Raw genomic sequence first — 21,074 nt, 5'->3', positions numbered from 1 at the left:
GAGGGGTGGGGGGTGGGGGATGGGGGTGTGTGGATGGGGGTGAGGGGTGGGGGATGGGGGTGTGTGGATGGGGGTTAAGGTGAAGGTGGGGGATGAGGTGCCAGTCCCCATGATGTGGTGAGGAGGGGGTTATATTCTGTGAGAGCACACTCTCCCCATCACTGTCAGTCCTGGGGGAGCTCCCCATGTGAATTCCCAGCTGCTCATTGACTGCAGTGGAGAGGCAGTGACAGCACCACCCAGCGTACGGGAGGACCACACACACCCTCCGCCCTGACTCCTCCCAGGGGAAGCGGGGGGTGGGTCAGGATTGTCTGCTCGACCGCTCTCAACCCCGGGTACCGTCCGGATTCCCGTCCGGGTGGGAGCCCGGAAGATTGTTCGCTGCGAGTTTTGGTTCCGGATCCGTGTGAAAGGGCCGCCGTCACTATCTCGGAGCGGAGCGTGGGGATGCGGAGTGGGCCCGGGGCCCGCTCGGAGGCTGGTGACAGACTGGTCCGGGAGTTCCTGCAGAGCGGAGCCACCGTGAGGTGAGGTCTGGGCGGCTGGCAGTGACCGGCCTCTCTCCCTGCCCAGGTCTGGGAGACTATCCCCCACCATTGGCCTCTCCATAACCAACCCTCAGTGAGGCTCCATGGTGGCCATTCTTTACAGACCCGGGTGGGGAGAGGACCCGCGAGCTATTCGACTGCTGGGGGCATCCTGTTTGGTTTATTCTCTTCAGGATGTGGAATCCTCTTGCTTATCCTCTTTGATATTTTCCTAACGGACTTGTTTGGAGATGTTATGAAGAGTCTGCTGGTCCAGAGGCAGAGTCACTACCGCTGCACCACAAGAGCTTTCAAGCTGAACCTCCAGAGGGAACTGAGGTCAGTTGTCACAGCCCATCTACTGTCACAGCTGAGATCACCTTACTCAGAGGACTGGGGTTGTGATGGGACCAGTTGTGGTTGTATGGTTCTCTTCCAAGAGAGCCAACAATGAATGGGCTGAAAACCCTTCTGAAAAGTACAAGTCAATGCGCTCAGCACTGAAGAGGACTGGACTTTTTATGCCTGATGGGATGCCCAAGTTCGTGGAAGTACTAGTATTTTGTGTGGATCACTGGGTAGCAGGGCTATCTTCCCAAATGCATCCTGACAACCAACAAGTGCCTCCTTGTTTATAGCAAGGGCAGTTGGGAAGGTAGTGTCATCCAAACTGAAAATCTGTAGATCACTGGGTAGCAGGGCTATCTGCCCAAATGCATCCTGACAATCAGCAAGTGCCTCCTCGTTTGTAGGAAGGGCAGTCGGGAAGGTAGTGTCATCCAAACTGAAAATCTGTAGAATACAGAATATTTGCAGAAAACACTTGTCTTGGCCAATTCATCAAACAGCATCACTGAGGGGGGATAAAAAATTCAGATCATTATTCATTTGCTGTTTGTTAGAACTTGCTGTGTGTAAATTGGCTGCTGGAACTACACTTTAACAAATAGTTAATTGGTATTAAAGAACACTGAGATCTCCTGAGGCTTTGAAGCGTGCTGTACCGATGTTGTCTCATGAACCAGCATGTAAAATAAACTTCAGAAAGAACAGTGAGGTGAAGATTTGGGAATTTAAGACATAATTGAGTGCTATAAAGAGGTAAATGTTACCATGCCTTTGGATAAGTGAATTAAGGTGGATAGAATAGGACTTCCATCTGCGATAATTTTGTAAATTCTTCTGCATTGTTCAATTATCCAGGTAATTTTATCCAGGTAATTTTCTGACAACTAATTCTGAATGCTTTTTACTATTGAAAGCAATATACAGTTGTTGTTTTCAGTGTATTTCCCCCTATATTTCCAAATCCAGATAATGTGGGGCTTAGAGGGGAAAATAGACGTTGTGTGGTCCCACACAACTCCTGCCCTTGTCCTAGTGGATAGACAGGTCACAGGAGATGCTGTCAAAAAGTTTTGGCTGCAAGAAAATAAAAATGTGTTTATTATTTTACAGAACCAGAATGATGAAGAACTGGGGTGTTATCGGAGGAATAGCTGCAGCCTTGGCAGCAAGTATCTACGTGTTGTGGGGACCACTTACTGATAGGAAGAAGCGCAGAAAAGGTAGTGTATACAAGAAATGTGCCTGTCAGTAATTGCACTGAGTTCTTTCTTTTCCTCGTATTTTATGTTCCTTGTTCTGAGTGTATTTATACAGCATGTGCCCTACCCTGCCAATGTTTATTCTCAAACATTCATGCCTCTTTCCATAATGTAAAATAGATAATTACATCTTTTAAACTGTTGCAGTGCTTTTTCTCAGTGTCTTACTGATAAGTTGATGTGGCAGAATGTGTCTTTTCTGGTGTGAAATCATATTGTAAGAAGCTACTACAAGTACAGGATGTACCCACACTCTCTCACTGCCTTGATATAGCTTTAAAAATCAATATAAGTGATGCGCAAGCACGTAAGATGTTGCTGAGAAATAAATGAATTAACTTCAGCTGAAACAATTTGTGATTTTATAATCTGTGACATTTGAAGGTTTATTTTTCCTAACCTGGTTTTCTTAGAATACGGTGTACTTAAAGGAAGTTTTTTTTTGTTTCAAAATCAGAATCTTTTTAAATTAAGTAATTATGACTTAGATTAGTGGTGTTTTGATTAATCAACTTTAAGTGTTGATAACACTAGTTATTGCAAAATGAGCCTAGAATTTTTCTTCGAGTGAGAACTGTTCTCCATAGAATAATGGTTAAATTGTATGAAGTAGCAGCAAAAATAAATCCTCTGACTTCTTTTGCCTGCTCCACCGCTCAGTAACATCGTATCTGTACTGCTGCATCAACTCCACTTGCCTCTCTATCCTTCAATTCCAATAGTGCTTAAAAATCCATCAATCTCAGACTTAAATATACTCAACGGAACTAGAGAATGCCAAAGATTCAATATGGCCCGAACTAACAAATTTCTTCTCATTCCAATTTGAAGTGGTCGCCATCTTATTCTTGATTTGTGACGCCTAGTTGCCCAAGCCAGCACAAACAGCCTCTCAGTATTTATCCTGTCAGCCATCTCAGAGTGCTGGACATCACAATGAGTCCTCCCTTCATTCTTCCAAACTCTTGAGTTTGTCAGCCCATTTCATTAATGCCTTCTGTCCTTGAAACCAAGATTAAGTCTCTTGAACCTTTGTTACATCCTCCTTAAGGCAAGTATATCCCTTTGTAAGGAGACCTAGACCGTTCATAACACTGTACATATGGGTTTTTCAAAACCCTATATAACCGTGGGAAGACTTTCTTACTGTTAAACCTCAATTCCTCTTTAATAAAGGCCTACATGCTGTTTGCCCTTGTAATTACTTCCCATATCTGCATTTTTTTTATTTTATGTACTAGAACACCTAAATCTCTGTGTACCAAAATTTAGTTTCAACAAAAAAATCTGCATTTCTGTTCTTTCTCCCAAAGTGGATAATTTCGCATTCATAGAGTCATAGAGTCATACAGCATGGAAACACACCCTTTGGTCAAACCAGTCCATACTGAGCATAATCCCAAACTAAACTTGTCCCGCCTGTCTGCTCCTGGCCCATATCCCTCCAAACCTTTCCTATTCATGTACTTGTCCAAATGTAATTGTACCCACATTCACCACTTTCTCAGAAATTTCATTCCACGTGCAAACCACCATCTGTGTAAAATATTTGCTCCTCCTGTCTTTTTGAAATCTCTCTCCTCTCACCTCAAAAATGTACCCCCTAGTCATGAACTCTCCCATCCTAAGGAAAAGACATCTACCATTAACCCTATCTATACCCCTCGTCATTATATAAACTTCTATCAGGTTGCCTCTCGACCTCCTAAGCTCCAGCGAAAAAGTCCCAGCCTTTCCTCATAACTCAAACCTTCCATACCTGGCAACATCCTGGTAAATCTGAACCCTGTCCAGCTTAATAATATCTTTCCTTTCACTGGGCAACCACAACTGGACACAGTATTCCAGAAGAGCCCTCACAAAACCTCAACATTCTTTTAAACTCCATCTGGGATCACCTTACCAATCAATTAACTGCTCTATGTATATTGTGCTGTCTTGTACTTTACTCTGTCGCCTAGCTTTGTAACACTAACAACATGGGATACGTATACTTGCTCCTTCATCTAAATCATTGATACAGATTTGTAAGTAGCGAAGGCTCCAGCACTTCACTAATTACACCTACCATCTCAAAAATAATCAATTTATTCCTGATTTCTGATTTTTAACCACTGGCCCTGCCCATATATTATCTCAAATTTCATAAGCCCTAATCTTCATCGACAGTGTCTTATCAAATGCCGTCTGAAACTTCAACCATACAACAACACAGGGTGGTGGGCTGTGGGGGGAGCTCTTGTGGTTCAATGGTAGTGTCCCTACCTTTGAGCCAGGAGGCCCAGCTTCAGGTCCCATTTGCTCCAGAGGTGTGCCATAACATCCTCGAGAACAGGTTGATTCGAAATATCTGCAGCATCACGGGTTTCCACTTATCTACCCTGCTGGTTACAACCTCAAACAAGCACCCCTGGTAGGTGTGTCCATCATGATATTCCTTTCATAAAGTTGTGTTGATACTGTCTAATCATTTTGTGATTTTTTTTCAAAGTGCCCTTGTTAGCATTTCCTCAACTTCCAGTGAAAGGCAGACTGTCCTATTTCTTCTCCCTTTCCTTCTTTCTTATACTTGATTATACTTGCCACCTTTCAATCAACAAGGAGCGTTCTAGAATCCAGGGATTTCTGGAAGATCAAAATCATAACTATTTCTCCTCTAATTTATTGGGGTCTTGTGGTGCAGGGCCAGAAACTCTGGATTCAAAGGGAAGATGGTGGAAGTGTGGTAATGTCATTGGACTCTGATTTCAGAATCCCAGACTAATGTTCTAAGAATATGGTTTCAAATCCCTCTCTGACAGCTATTGAATTCAAATTTCTTCAAATATCTAGAATTAAAACACAAAACTAACGATTGTGTAATCACTGTCAATTGTTGTAAAAACACAACAGGTTCACTAATTTCCTTAAGAGAAATAAATCTGCCGTCTTTACCTGGTCTGGCCTACGTGTGGCTTCAGACCAACAACATGGTTGATTCATAACTGCCCCCTGGACAATTGGAATGTTGACCCAGCCGGGAGTGCCCACACCCCAGGAATGAATATTTAAAAGAAAAAGTCCCACTGCAGGTCTTGATAATTGGAGGGGGTGCAGCATAGCCACAAAGACTGATAATCAACTTGCAAACCCTTCCAATGTATGCCAAGTAGTAACAGTACAGGTATTTCTGGTCAGTCACAAAATAGAAAGAAACTAGAGCCTTCTCTTGACCATGACTATCTGTTTCTCTGAGCATACAATACATCAGTGTGTTGTTCAGCAACTCTGATGTCTTGAAAGGTTATTTGGCTGGGTAACCAATCTGAATCAAATTTGTGCCAGTATCATGGGATTTGATCCCTGATTGGCTGGGGTAAACTTGGAATCTCCCTCTTTGCCCTACCCATGGTAGAGGTGGAAGTAACGTTTGGGTGGAGACGAAAGGGATGTAGGCTATCAGGTCTTGTGAGGATTTGTCAGCTTTTCTATTAACTTCTTCTGTACACGTTCTTTACTAAAATTAATTACTTTAGATTTCTGACACCCATTAGAGTCTTGGGTCATCACTATTTCACTGGTACTCTTTGTGCTTCACCTGTGAACAGAGGCATCAAATATTTGATTGTGCGAATGCTTTCTTTATTCCCCGCTATAATTACTCCTGTGTTTATCTTTGTTAATTTTTTATTTACTTACAAAAGCTCATACAGTCTGTTTTTATATTTCCCACTTGTTTACTCTTAAATTCTATTTACTCTCTCATTTTCAATTTCTTGGTCACAGAGTCATAGAACACAGAAACAGACCCTTCAGTCCAACTCGTCTGCACCAACCAGACATCCCAATCTGACCTAGTCCCTTTTGCCAGCATTTGGCCCATATCCCTCTAAACCCTTCCTATTCATATATCCATCCAGAGATAGTAGGAACTGCCGACGCTGGAGTCTGAAATAACAAGGTGTAGACTTGGATGAACACAGCAGGCCAGGTAGCATCTGAGGAGCAGGAAAGCTGACGTTTCGGGTCTGGACCCTTCTTCAGAAATGGGGGAGGGGAAGGGGACTCTGAAATAAATAGAGAGAGAGGGGGAGGCGATGATAGAAGGTGGATAAAGGAGCAGATAGATGGAGAGAAGACAGACAGGTCAAGGAGGCGGGGATGGAGCCAGTAAAGGTGAATGTAGGTAGGGAGTTGGGATGGGGGTTGGTCAGTGGGGAGGGAGGGGCGGGTGTGTGGGAGGGAAGACGGAAGGCCAAGGAGGCGGGGATGAGGCTAGTAGATAGGAAGTGGGGGTGGGGGTTGGTCAGTGAGGTGGGAGAAAAGACGGACAGGTCAAGGAGGCGGGGACGAGCTGGGCTGGTCTTGGGATGAGGTCAGGGGAGGGGAGATTTTGAATCTTGTGAAGCCTACATTGAGACCATTGGGCTGCAGGGTTCCCAAGCCTCTGCTTGGTTTCCCCACATTAGCAGTATTGTATCTGCTGTTCCCGATGTGGCCTCCTCTACATTGGGGAAACCAAGCAGAGACTTGGAGAGGGCTTTGTGGAATACCTATGCTCAGTTCGTGACAAATGACTGCACCTCCCAGTCGCGAACCACTTCAACTCCCCCTCCCACTCCTTGGACGACATGTCCATCCTAGGCCGCCTCCAGTGCCACAACGATGCCACCCGAAGGCTGCAGGAACAGCACGTCATATTCCGCTTGGGAACCCTGCAGCCCAATGGTCTCAATGTGGACTTCACAAAATCTCCCCACCCCAGATCTCATCCCTAGACCAGCCCGACTTGTCCGTCTTTTCTCCCACCTATCCGCTCCTCCCACCTCACTGACCAACGCCCACCCCCACTTCCTACCTACCAGCCTCATCCCCACCTCCTTGACCTTGTCTGTCTTTGAACTCCCCCACCCTGGGCAATTTATGCTATTCATGTCGCTCAGGAAGAGCTTGCTAATTGGATATAAAATTGGCTTGATGGCAGGAGACAGAGGGTGGTGGAGGAGGATTGTTTTTCGGACTGAAGGCCTGTGATCAGCAGTGTTCCACAGGGGTCAGTGCTGGGCCAACTTTTGTTTATCATTTATATAAACCATTTGGATGAGAGTTTAAAAGGCATGGTTAGTAAGTTTGTGGATGATGCAAAATTGGTGGTATAATTGACAGTGAAGAAGGTTTTCTAAGATTACAAAGGGATGTTGATCAATTGAGCCATTGGTCTGACGTGTGACAGATGGAGTTTAATTTGGATAAATGTAAGGTATTTGGTAAAACAGACAAGGGCAAGACTTGTACAGTTAATGGTAGGGATCCAGGCAGTGACCTAGAGAGACCAAGGGTTCAGGTACATAGTTCTTTGAAAGTTACATCGCAGGGAGACAGGTTGGTAAAGATGGTGTTTAGCATGCTTGCCTTCATTGCTCAGACCATTGAGTATAGAAGTTGGGATGTCATGTTGAGGTTGTACAGGACGCTGATGAGGCCGCTTTTGGAGTACTGTGTACAGTTCTGGTCAGCCTGCTATAGGAGGGATAAGTATTAACTTAGAGAGGGTTCAGAAAAGAATTACCTGGATGTTGCCAGGACTAGAGGATTTGAATTATAAGGAATAGGCTGGTACTATTTTCACTGAACATGAGATTGAGGAGTGACCTTACAGAGGTGTATAAAATCATGAGGGGCATAGATGAGGTGACTAGCAAAGGTCTTTTCCCTAGGGTGGGGGAATTCAAAACTAGGGGGCTTTTTTTTTTTTTTAAGGCAAGAGTGGAAAGATTTAAAAGAGACCTGAGGGGCAACTTTTTCACAGAGAAGATGGTTTGTACGTGGAATGAACTGCCAGAGGAAGAGATAGATGCAGGTATAGTTACAACATTTAAAAGACATTTGGATAGGCACATGAATAAGAAAGGTTTAGAGGGATATGGGCTAAGCACAGGCAGGTGGAACTAGTTTAGTTTGGGAAAGTTGCTTGGTATGGATGAGTTGGACCCAAAGGGTCCGTTTCCATGCTATATGAGTCTATGACTGTAGAAATTGGTCCCAGTGGTAAAATGGTTGCTGGCCAGAGGACAGAGATCAGGCAGTGTGCCGTAATGACTGCTGCCTAGTGACTCTGGCATCCATCATCATGAAGTGCTTCGAGAGTTTAGTAATGGCATAGATCATCTCCCTGCCCCTACGTTCATTCCTGGAACATCTAGGTAACAAGGACATCTGCATCGGGTTCCTATTTATTGACTTTAGCTCCACCTTCAACACCATAATTCCAACCAAACTCGTCTTCAAACTCTGAGACCTAAGACCCTGCTCTCCCGCCTCCTGTAACTGGATCCTCGATTTCCTGACCTGCAGACTGCAATCTGTAAGGACAGGGGACAACACCTCTTCCACAATAATGCTCAACACCAATGCCCTGCATGGGTGCGTACTCAGCCCCTTACAAGACTGCTGATACACTCACAGCCGTGTGGCCAAATTCAGCTCTAACTCCACTTACAAATTTGCTGATAACACCACCACAATGGGTCGGATCTCAAACAACGAGGAGACAGTGTGCAGGAAGGAGATACGTTAAGGGTGAGGCGTAAAGGCAACAGTCTCTCCCTCAATGTCAGCAAAACAAAGGAGCTGGTCATTGACTTCAGGAAGTGGAGTGGAGGACACGCCCCTGTCTGTATCAGTGGTGCTGGGGTGGAGAACGTCGAGAGCTTCAAGTTCCTGGGAGTAAATATCACCAACAATCTGTCCTGGTCCATCCACATCGACGCTATGGTCAAGAAAGCACACCGACATGTCTACTTCCTCAGGAGGCTGAGGAAATTCAGCATGTCCACGATGACTCTTAATGATTTTTATAGATTTACCATAGAAGGCATCCTATCCAGATGTTTCACAGCTTGATATGGCAACTGCTCTGGCCAAGAAATTACAGAGAGTTGTGAATGCAGCCCAGTCCATCATGTAAACCAGCCTTCCTTCCACTGACTCTGTCTATACTTCCCACTGCCTTGGGAAAGCAGCCAACATAATCAAAGACCCCTCCCACCCCGATTATACTCTCTTCCACCCTCTTCCATCGGGAAGAAGACACAAAAATTTGAAAACATGTACCAACAGATTCAAGAACAGCTTCTTCCCTGCTGTTATCAGACTTATGAACAGTCCTCTCAAATATTAGAGTTGATCTTTCTCTGCACCTTCTCTGTAGCTGTAACACTATATTCTATTACCCTGATGTGCTAATGCAAGGTAAGATTTGTCTGGATAAAACGCAAAACAATACTTTTCACTGCATCTTGGCACATGTGACAATAATAAATCAAAACAAATTAAATTTATATTAATTGGCAAAAGAAGCATAGTGGAGATTATCATGTTTTTAATGCAGGTAGTTATTATGATATGTAATTCCATTGCACTGTCTGAAAAGGTGTTGAAAGTTGACTCAATAGAAACTTTCTAAAGGGATTTAGATAGATAATAAAAAGAGAGACAATTTGCAGGGCTACGAGAAACTGGCAGGGGAGAGCATCTAACTGGCTAGCCATTTCACCAGGCTGGCACAAGTAGAATGGGCCGAATGGCCTCCCACTTTGCCGTAATTACTCCCATGAATCTAGCTCGGAGTGGAAGGAATTGAACACCTTTCATTTGTCTATTGGCTGTGCCATTCCTACATTTGAAATGCATTTGGTTGGTCTCAGATCCCAGGGACAGTCACTATGGGTCTCAATGTTCAGCTGCTGATTGGTGATCATGCTCAGAAGATGTTAGAGTGAGCAAGTGTCTCAGCTGGAGCTGTGGGGGGTGACTTCCCAATTTTGATGCAGGGCACAGATGTCTCTGTCAGCATCTTATCCCATACCGTACCTGACCTTCAGAGCACATCATATAGGGACTGAGCACTGACGATATGAGACCATTCCATTTCCTACTGCTATCACCCCTCGCCCTGAGTGGAAAAATTCATCAACTGAACACAAGAGTCTGCTTCTCTTTTCTTGACCCGTGAATTCTGATGGCATTGTTGAGACGTGTTGTCATCAAGGAATCTCAGAGGTCGGCCGCTGCTGTGGGCTGAAGCTATTGTAGTCATCGATCAGGGCAAGAGGATTCAGCATTGACTAGGGATGTTAATTCAGCTCTGTCAAATGGTCAGGCTCAGTAACCTTGCCAAGCTAATGCTCCCCCATTGTTATCATCAGCATTCTTCCTTTTAAGCAAAAAAAAATCATTTTAAGCAATCAACCAGCTTGAATGAAGCGAAACGGAAAATTGCTTTATCTGAAATCATGATTTTATGTAATTGTTTATTATTTAAGAGTAATCCTGATGGTAAGAAGCTCTGTTTGTTCATCTGTGTCTATTGCATTTCCTATTTTCTTACCCCGCCTTTCTCTTCTCCTCCCCTCTCTCTCTACCCCCTTTCTCCTCTCACTTTCTTTCTTTCATTTTTAAGTGCTGAGATAAAGTAGCATGGAGCAGCCAAATTAGCATTCAGAGAGAGAAAACTCCAATTCCTTGCTCAGCTCTGTCTCACCTCCGGAAGAGCTGTATTGATAGTCGGGTGAATGGAGAGGACTGGACACAGGTTTTCTTCAAGGTTTCGCAGTCAATGAATACGGGATATTTGTTTTTATTTGCTGGAGGAGATTCCTTGAAGTTGCTTGGGGGTGGTTGTAGTATATAGGTTTGAATGTGACTTGCCCCTTTAAGATCACTGCTGCAGCACACTGGTGATAATCCAAGTAATGTAGGTAATTTCTCATAAATTTGCACTTCCCGGGAGGAATGAGACTTAATTTAAACCATTGTCTCATGATTGAAACAAAGTGGGATGAATGCAGAGTGATAGAAACACAGGACTCTAGATTTTGGATTAAGGACTGGTCATAATTTCCCGCTCCCCAGCAATTGAAATCCTGGTGCCAAGGCAACTCAATTGACTGGTACTTGTGTCTCTTCTTTACTAACAGCTTGGAAAGGGCACTTTCAATGCTTTTACTCTTTGATGTACAGGTGCTAAATCAGAGCATTTTGAGATCTATGCAATACGAAGAGAGCAGGGATTTAAGCATTATGTACATAGCCCATGACACATTCAAACAGCCTGATTTTATTATTGGCACAGTTTACTAACTGAATTACTGAGACGTCGTTGTGACTTTGGATATTATTCTTTTCCAGGCCTAGTTCCAGGCCTCTTGAACCTGGGAAACACCTGCTTTATGAACTCGCTGGTCCAGGGTCTGGCTGCTTGTCCGTCCTTCATTCGCTGGCTCGATGATTTTACCAGGCGTTACAACCTGGACAGCCCCCAGGAGGAGCGGTGTCCATATCTTTCTGTCACACTTCTCCGATTGTTGCGAGGTGAGATACTAAAGGGGAAGGGGAGAAGGATCAAGATTCTGTCAGGTAGATTATTTTGTTCAATGTAATCAAGGTGGAAAAGCCAGACTGAGCCAACGGAAATGCCCATTACAAGTTCACCTTTAAAGTTGTCATCGCGCTGTGCTGTTTTATCATTCATTTAATAGCTTATGAATATCACTGGCTAGGCCACCATATGTTCTTCATCCCTAATTGTCCTTCAGGTATTGAGCAGCCTCTGGAACTGCCGTAGTCCATGTAATTTAAATATGTCCACAGTGTTGTTAGAAAGGAGATTCTAGGACTTTGACCCAGTGACAGTGGGAGGAACAGTTCCAACTCAGGAGGGTATGAGAATCAAAGAGTAACTTGCAGTCAGTGGTATTTCCATGCATCTGTTGTCATAACCTTCTTGATGATCGAGCAATGCTCAAAATACATGGGGACAGCAGGTGTATTCACCATTGAAATTTTCAAAACACCAGGGACTTTAAATCACAAGGACAGACCTATCAGAGGAAATTCACCACCCACCACCAGTAACATCACCATAAGTACGCAGTGAGGAGGAGGCAGTAAGGACTGCAGATGCTGGAAGTTAGAGTCGATAAATGTGGAGCAGGACAAACACAGCAGGTCAGACAGTATCCAAGGAGCAGAAAAGTCAACATTTCGGGCTGAAACCCTTCATCAGGACTGGGGACGGGGAGGGGAGCCCAGAAATAAATAGAGGGAGGGGCTGGGGCTGAGGCTGGGGAGAGGGTAGGTGAGATGGGGATAGGTGGATGCAGGTAGGGAGTTATTGTGGTTGGTCAATGGGAATGGTGGAGCGGATAGGTGAGTCAGAAGATGGGCAGGTTGGGGGAGGAGAGATTTTGAAGTTGATGAAGTCAATATTCAGGTCATTGGGCTGTAAGCTCCCAAGGCAAAGTGTGAGGTGTTGTTCCCTCCAGTTTGCATTTGGCCTCACTCTGACAGTGGAGGAGGCCAAGGATGGACATGTCACCAGGGGAGTGGGAGGGGGAGTTAAAATGGATGACTTTTGGAAGGTCACGTTGGTTGGTGCGTGCAGAGCGCAGGTGCTCCACACATCGGTCCCCGAGTCTGCGTTTGGCCTCCCTGATACAGAGGAGGCTGCATCGGGAGTAACGGACACAGTAGATGAGGTTAGATGAAGTATAGGTGAATCTCTGCCGGATTTGGATGGACTGTTTGGGACCTTGGATAGTGGTGAGAGGTGTGGTGTAGGGGCAGGTGTAGCACCTCCTGCATTTGCAGGGAAAGGTACTGGGTGTGGTCGAGGGGTTGGTGAGGAGTGTGGAGATGATGAGGGAGTCACGAAGTGAATGTTCTCTGTGGAAATTGGACAGGGGTGTGGAGGGAAATATCTTTTTGGTGATGGGGTGTGACTGTAGGTGGTGGAAATGTCGGACGATGATGCATTGTATTCAAAGGTTGGTGGGATGGTATGTGAGGACCAAGGGGACTCTATCGTTATTGTTGTTGGGGGGGATGAGGGTTTGAGGGCAGAAGCGTGGGAAATGGGGAAGGTGCAGTTAAGGCCATCCTTAATAACCGAGGAGGGGAATCTACAGTCTCTAAAGTAGGAGGATATCTGGGAAGTCCTAGAGTAGAAGCCTCATCGTGGGAGCAGATGCAGCAGAGGCGGAGGAATTGAGCAGGGGATTGAATTTTTGCAGTGGGATGGGCGAGAGGAGGTGTAGTTGATGTAATTGTGGGAGTCAGTGGGTTTGAAATGGGTGTTTTGAAGGCAGTGAATCAGTTACCGGAGATGGAGACGAAGAAGTCCAGGACGGGGAGGGAGGTGTCAGAAATGGTCCAGGCGAATTTAAGGGTGCAGTGGAAGGTGTTGGCAAAGTTGATGAACTGTTCGAGTTCCTCGCGGGAGCACGAGGCAGCACTGATAGTCATTGATAAAGCAGAGAAAGGGAGGGGGGGATGGTGCTGGTATAGTTGTTGAAGAGTTGCTTTTCCAATCACAGGCTAGGTAGGCTCCAACGTGAAGCGAGGGGAACTTAAAGGAAGGTGGAGTGGGAGGCTATGATAGAGAGAGAACAGTTTTAAACCTGTCAACAGATCTCTGAAACCTGTCAGCTAACTAGGCGGCAGGAAACCTTGAAATTGCAGGTAACAAATTCCTTGCAAGTGCACAGAGAGTCTCTAGTTTAAAGCTGCAAATGTCCAGGTGTTACAATATGAGGTGAAAATGCAATGCATCCTCTTTTAATGAACGCTATCAATTGTTAAGTTTAAATTTGAGATTGAGATATGAGATCCTGTAAAAAGAGTCGCGTCTGCCTGGTTAAAATAATCCAACTTTGTATACATGTGATAGAAGCACATTTGCTGTGACCTTATCAGTCTGTGAAAGATATATTTAGGTGTGAGATGAGTTTTACGTGTAGAAGTGTGCATCATTATTTTGAAAGAAACCTTTGTTGCTAATTTCTGCCTATTGTCTTGTACCAATTTAAACAGTGTGTCTCAAAAATTAATACTTTCCTTGTTTTTGTAGCTTTGAATTAATGGTAGGTCAGTAATTATTGAGGAGAATGACAAATTTGTCTAATTTTGCTTCTTTGCGAGCCTAAATACAGAAGATATTGTTATTACGTGACTGCATCATCTAATAAATGATTTAATATGAATATAAAAAGAACAGTGGAAAACCAAAAAAGAAACCTCAAGAAAGAGCCCTGGTAGAAGAAAATATTTTGTGTCCTGTGGTCGGGGTCTCAAGATTGGATGGCACTTTTGCAGAAACCTTTGCAAGTTGCGGCAGTGCATCTTGTACTACTGAGCATCAGTGGTGAATGGGATGCAATTTACTCACCATCTATTCAGCCATGGCCGAGTTTTGTTTAACCCACTATCTTATTTAGCCTCTCAAAGTTCCTTCATTTTTGCCTTGAGAGTTATTCAACTACCACTCCTTTCCAACAAATGACTGACCATATGTCAGTTTGTTCTGTTCAGATTATGATCTTAAATGAGAAGTTGGCAGCCTCCCTGTGTATTTCGATATTTTATTTCAGATGTCCATTATTTTGCATTTTATAACAAAAAAATCTTTGAAAACTACTACAGTTTATTTTCTTCATTTGTTTCCCCTGCACTTAGCAAGATTGAAACCTGAGGCTCACTGTAAGAACTCTTGGGCGCAGGCAAGTGAAGTAGTGAGAGCAGATTGAATGCTAACTTTCAAAAGGGAATTGCATAGGGACTGTAAAAGGGAAACATTGGCAAGGCCATAGCGACAGAGCAGGTGAGTGGCACTAATTGGACAGCTGTATCAAAGAGGCACAGGCACAATGGGCTGAATGGCCACCTCGCATTTTGTGTGATTCTTTGGTCATTGTTTTTTGTCTGCCCTTTCTGTGCCAACTCCTGCTTGGGTGCAGTCCAGTGTGAGCTGACAGCCCTTATGGTACCTCTGCCAAGTGGGTATCCCAAAAACGTAAATGTAGAATTTATGGTTACCTGTGGCTGGTACCAGAGCCAAACCTGATCTGGTAGCGGCACATGGATCAATGGGTAGCAATCAAATGCAGAAGCTGTGACTTATTTTCCTTTTATTCTGCAAATCAGTAATACTGAGGCAAATTACAGTGCTTCTGTTGTCACCAATTAAGGTGAGACAACTCAGCATTTACGTTCCTCTGAACTATTCCTGCCTCTGTACAGAACCTGAGGTCCTTGAAAGGACCTTCTGCAGGCTGATCAATGTGGGTGGACCCTCCAAGTGGCTGTTCAGAGGGGAAAATAAACAGAAATTGCCGGAAAAACTCAGCAGTTCTGGCAGCATCTTCAGCACTTTGGAGGGAATACTGCTCAACCACAAACCAGGGGTCAAATAATGAGTAACTTTCGTAGCAGATCCTTCTCAATGTGTAACAAATGGACGTCTGGAGTTAATTTGCCAGCAGGTTAAAATGTAGATGTTTGTCCTATTCAGGTTCAAGAATTCAACACTATAATTTCCTTGCCAATTCTTTGTCAGTGCTTGCGAAGTATATTGATTACTGCAGACATATAAATGTACCACATTGTCTGAAATGTGCCATGGGATGTCCTGAGGTTGCAAACAATGCTATATAAATACAACTCTCCCATCCTTTAGATGGCAATGTTCCATTTCTAGTGAGCAGTGTTTAAGACGCAGGACTGAATTGTCCCAATGGCTGGGCCAGGGGCTTGGTCACGTGTTGTGAGTTTTATTTTCTCCTTTCCTACTGCTAGTGTTATCCAATGGGGAAGAGACCACAGAGGATGTGGTGGATGCAGGAAGTCTCCTGGAAGTCTTGAGGATGTACAAGTGGCAGATGTCTTCGTTTGAAGAGCAGGTAAATAGTAGAATATCAAAGAGCCTGTGTTAGACCAGTATAGTCACAGTTGAGGAACACGACTGTTGCCTGAACGCACACAGTTGCACTTAGAAGAAATCTTGCACGATTGATGCTGTTCAGTAAAGTTGTCGAGTTTTCCCCATGCCATCAATGATGGGATACCTAGTGAGCTTCCCTCAGTAATTCTTTAAACCTAGAGGAGAGATCCTGATAAAGAACAGTCTCTGCTGCACCAGGCCACATGACTGTTTCTATGCTGTAATTTCTGAGGTTCTCTATATTGTCATTCATAGCAACACCAAGGATCATTTACCTCCAGAAAGGTAATGACTCTCCATTTCATTGCGGTATTGTCACTGAGAGCTCTTGGGACAATGTTGTCCATGCATTTCTGTATTATATTCACACGCGATTACCTTTTAAGTAACGGTCTGGCAAAATGAAAAATTTGTAAATTCCTGCCACAGTCCTTCCTAAGTCATTTCTTCTCGTGTATGAGATTGCTCATTACCATCACGTCTCACACTTTTTCTGCCCTCTTTCCCTGCCGTTCATGTTGACTTGTGTTTTCAGGATGCTCACGAGTTGTTCCATGTTCTCACCGCGGCTTTGGAAGACGAACGAGATCGCCAACCTCGAGTTGCACATTTATTCGACGTTCAGTCTCTGGAGGTAAAATGGCTTTACGTAGGAATCATTTTCCACTCGTTGTAAACTCACCACCAGCTTCTCAAGGGCAACGAGGGATATGTAATAAATGGGCAATGCCCACGTCCCATCAGTGAATTTAAAAGAAGTGACTACAGGACACGTGGCAAGTGAGGCCTCGTGCTTAGGAGAAGCTTGACCACCCTTTATGTCCAGACCCGAAATAGCCTTTTAAAAAGAGACGGTGTACAAACACTGAATATTCCAATCGCTGTAGTTGCCTGTTTCACCATTTTGCACAGGATGTGTTGGAAAATAATTTGCAACAAGCACACAGTGCTGGAGAAACTCAGCAGATCTGTTAGCATCAGTGCAGAGAAATAGAGTAACCGTTTTGAATCCAATATGACTGTTCTTCAAAACGATGGTAACTTGCATTTTACGTGGCATGTTTTAAATCAGGGCAGGTTCAAGCAGATTTACACTGAAAGTTCTGAGGCACAGAGAAGGGTTCTTTTTTTTCTAATGAGCCTTGCATTGGTAACATGTGTTAAAACTTGTCGACGAGATTTTGAAACATTGAGGCTTCACTGGGTAAGAGCCAATTGACTAATTTCTCATTCGTTAACTTGAGATAGATCATAGAATCATCATTGAATCCCTGCAGTGTGGAAACAGGCCCTTCGGCCCAACAAGTCCACACCGACCCTTGCAGCATCCCCCTACAACCCAACTAATCGACACATCCCTGAACAATATGGGCAATTTAGCATGGCCAGTCCACCTAGCCTGCACGTCTTCGGACTGTGGGAGGAAACCGGAGCACCCGGAGGAAACCCATGCAGATGTAGGGAGAATGTGCAAACTCCACACAGTCAGTCGCCCGAGGCTGGAATCGAACCCGGGTCCCTGGTGCTGTGAAGCAGCAGTGCTAACCACTGAGCTACCGTGCCACCCCAGATAGTCCCCATTCATTTTGAGAATAGCAGAAGCTTGTTATTACAGTGTCTAGAGGGGAGGAATTGGGGATGGGGTGGGAAGAACTACCTATTTTAACAAGAAGGAAGTTGGAACCGCCCAGTTACAGCAAACACAGAATAATAAAAGGAAAAGAGCTTGAAGTCAGAAATGCAATCTGAGATGGGAGTGACAAAAACAGAAGTTGCTGGAAAAGCTCAGCAGATCTGGCAGCATTTATGGAGAGAGATCAGAGTGAACATTTCGGGTCCAGTGACCTTTCCTTAGAAGACTAGAGATGGGATTGAGCCTAGTGAAGGAAAACTACATGTTTGACTGTAATCAAAATCTGATGAAAAGTTAACTTTGATCACATGGAGTAATATGATCTCTTTTCATGTATTCATTGTTATGATTATAAATCCCTACGTTCCTTTGCTGTTTGTGAAATAAAGTGGCTTAACACCAATCCGCAACAAATAACCCGAATGCTTCACAGACTAATGAAGAGCCTATAAGAGCAAGTTGACACCAAGATCAGTCAGTGTGGTAGGTTATAAGGAACATCTTAAAGGAGGGCTGAGAGGAGAGGGAATTCCAGAACTTAGGCCCTACTCCCTGAGTTACCACTGAGTGATCGGGTGAAGGAAATGGAGGATGGACAGGAAACCAGACAGGTAATAATGTAAAAACCAAAAGAACTGCGAATGCTGTAAATCAGGAGCAAAAACAAAGTTGCTGGAAAAGCTCAGCAGGTCTGGCAGCATCTGTGAAGGGAAAAAACAGAGTTAACGTTTCCGGTCCGGTGACCCTTCCTCAGAACTGGGGAAGTTCTGAGGAAGGGTCACTGGACCTGAAATGTTAACTGTATTTTTCTCCTTCACAGATGCTGCCAGACCTGCTGAGGTAATAATGTAGAGCTCATGGAGAGTTTCAGAGCTGGAGGAGGTTATGGAGCTAAGGATAGGCAAGGTCATGGAGTGGTCTGAATGTGAAGATCAGAGTTTTAAATTCAAGGCATTGGTAGACTGAGAGCCAATGTAGGTTCTTCAAGAGTAGGATAATGCATGAACAGGGCTTGGTGAGAGTCAGAATATGGGCGGCTGAGTTCTGTCTGACTGAAATGTGGCAGATGTGAGGACATATGTAAAAAACACAGTATCCAGTTCTGAGTGTGAGTCAGTACGATGCGATATCATCAACATTCCCCTTGGCTTATACTGTGGATTAAATGGATAGTCAGCATTATGACTGTTGTCCGAAATGCAAAAGGTGCCTGTCTCAAACACACATAACCCAGGATAATATCAGATTGGATCTTTGTTACTTGATCACAAAAATGTCTCATTCATTCTTCCTCAACCAAATCCAGCTTCTAATTGTAAAAAATTAGAAACCCTGCAGCATTGGGTCATTTCAAACCTATGAAAAACATTTTACTTTTCTTACCTGGTCCATGACTGAAATCAGTAAGTTCCTTCTTGGTTTTTAGAAGAAAAGTATATAATTCTGTCTTCAACCAATCTGTATCTCTGGTTTTGTAGACTCCAACAGAACTGGAGGGAAAACAGCTGAGTTGTAGGAGCCGAGGTAAGGAGCTTTATTCCATAAGAAACTGTACTAACATATGTCTTGATCCAACGTGCGTTAGTAAATCTGACTGCGTAGTGAGAGACTGCAAAACAGCATCTTGACTGGAGAGATTTAAGCTCTGCAATTTCTTAGTACTGGCAGGCACGCCTGGTGTAAGGAGATACTAGAAAGTTGTAGGATTGAGTTCTGATTTGAAGGAGTAAGCATGATAAGGCCTTGCACTGGCCTTGGCTCTGTGTATTTATCTAAAAACCACACCCCTGCATTCAATTTTCAAAGAATGCTACTTGTACATTTAGTTTAAAAGTCACCCATAACATAAGAAAAATGCCTCAAAGCGCCTCACAGGAGTGTTATCAAACAAAACTTGACACCACATGAGATAAAGTAAAATTGGGACAAGTGATTAAAAAGTTGGCCTGAAGTGGTGGATGTTGAAGGAGATGAGAGAGCTGGAGAGGCACAGAGAGAAAATTCCAGAGCCTAGGGCTCAGTTGAAAGCACAGCTACTAATGGTGGAGCAAAGGTGATCTGGGAAGTGCAAGAGTTGTGCACATCCATGCTTTTCTTCATGTTTCTCCATCCAGATTTTGTTCATCACTGAGGTGACAGTTGTTGATGCTGAAGAGCAGACTTGCCATTTTTTTTGTGCTAGTGTTAACCTCACAAGTGTTCAGATGACGAGAAACACTGTTAGATCTAGAGTAGAATGCTGTTCACTACATGCTAATTGTGTGCCTCATCCCCACATAGACAAAAGTACTTCCTGCCCTGACCAGTGTGACATATTTCTATTTCTAACTCCGAGTAAAATTGCAAAATTCTGAGCAGTTGTGGATCCATATTCATGTAAACGGTCAAAACTCAAATCAAGAGACTAGTGCTAGGCTATGGGGTAAGTATTGCCTGGCCTCAATGATAGAATGTGCCTCACTTCCAAATCAGGGAGATCACTAGATAATAATCATTAGCTATTTCTCCAAAGATTATATTTTTCCTTTGCAACCTGATCCTGGAGAACTGAAATCAGATGTAGCGCTAGGAGTGATTTATTAACTTGGCACAGTGCAGAGTTCAAAGCAGAGCAGACCACCTTGTCTCTTAGCTCAGAAATTGCTGTTACCTAGAGATTCAAGTTGAGCATATTTTCTGCAAAATGTCACAAATTTTACCTTATTCAATCTGACTTGAGTAAACATGAGCTCAATCCAATCACGTCCCAGTAGTTATTTATTGTTATTCATTTGTTTCAAACTTTATTATTACAGCTCATAATTCTAGCTGGTTTTCTGAGATTGTTTTGTGTCCTTTTTACAGCAGCCATTAAAATTGAACTCCTCTAAATTATGTATGCATGGAACAAACTAACTCATCATTGGTTAATTCATCTTCTACCTATTTATCATTTAAGGGCCTTTGCTGCCGCCACCAAGTCCCTGGAGATCTCAGCACCCCTTCCATGGCCGACTGACCAGTAACATGGTGTGCAAACGGTGTGAGCAACAGGTGGGTTTGCATGAAGAAAGATATCACTTTACCTAACACTGACTGTGCTTGGAGGCAGTGGAGTGTGGATCCACCAGATTAATAGCTAGGATCTAAGGGTTAAATTAAGAGGAGAAGCTGTACAACTAGTGTTGTATTGTCTGGAATTCAGACGGTTAAGGTGTGATTTGATTGACGTTTTCAAGATATTAAAGGCAACAGGTAAGTTAGATAGAAATAATTTAGCCGGGGAGTCCAGAGATAGGGGACGTAGTCTAAAAATTAGGGCCAGGACTTTCACAAGTGAAATTAGGAAACTTCTCAACATCCAAATAGCAACTGATGCAAGATCAGTTTTAAACTTTAAAATGGAGATTAAGTACATTGAATATCAAAAATCTATCAAGGGATGTAGAATGAAGGCAGACTTGGCCATCAGCCATCACCAGAGTCAGGACAGGTTCAAGGTGCTAAGTGGCCTGCTCGTATGTCTGTGTAAAGATGTGTACACACACACACACAAAGACACACACACA

At 43.8% G+C, this 21,074-nt stretch overlaps 1 protein-coding gene across 3 annotated transcripts in view; it reads left to right on the top strand.

Annotated features, from left to right (window-relative positions):
- Positions 1-311: 311 nt before the first annotated feature.
- Positions 312-21,074, top strand: part of LOC109916257 (ubiquitin carboxyl-terminal hydrolase 30) — a 39,956-nt gene continuing 19,193 nt past the window's right edge. For all 3 annotated transcript variants that reach the window (XR_007264649.1, XR_007264648.1, XM_020515978.2), the window contains exons 1-7: positions 312-530; positions 1,989-2,098; positions 11,306-11,488; positions 15,749-15,852; positions 16,429-16,527; positions 19,005-19,050; positions 20,465-20,559. Coding sequence is in view for 1 of the 3 variants with exons in the window: in XM_020515978.2 (XP_020371567.1) it covers positions 451-530; positions 1,989-2,098; positions 11,306-11,488; positions 15,749-15,852; positions 16,429-16,527; positions 19,005-19,050; positions 20,465-20,559 (717 nt within the window). In the remaining 2 variants the exon portion in view is untranslated. The remainder of the gene's footprint in view (positions 531-1,988; positions 2,099-11,305; positions 11,489-15,748; positions 15,853-16,428; positions 16,528-19,004; positions 19,051-20,464; positions 20,560-21,074) is intronic.

This window comes from Rhincodon typus, chromosome 24 (assembly GCF_021869965.1).
Source record: "Rhincodon typus isolate 14 chromosome 24, sRhiTyp1.1, whole genome shotgun sequence".
Taxonomy (NCBI): Eukaryota; Metazoa; Chordata; class Chondrichthyes; order Orectolobiformes; family Rhincodontidae; genus Rhincodon; species Rhincodon typus.
Note: the sequence above shows the minus strand (reverse complement) of the source record. Positions and strands in the feature narration are given on the sequence as shown.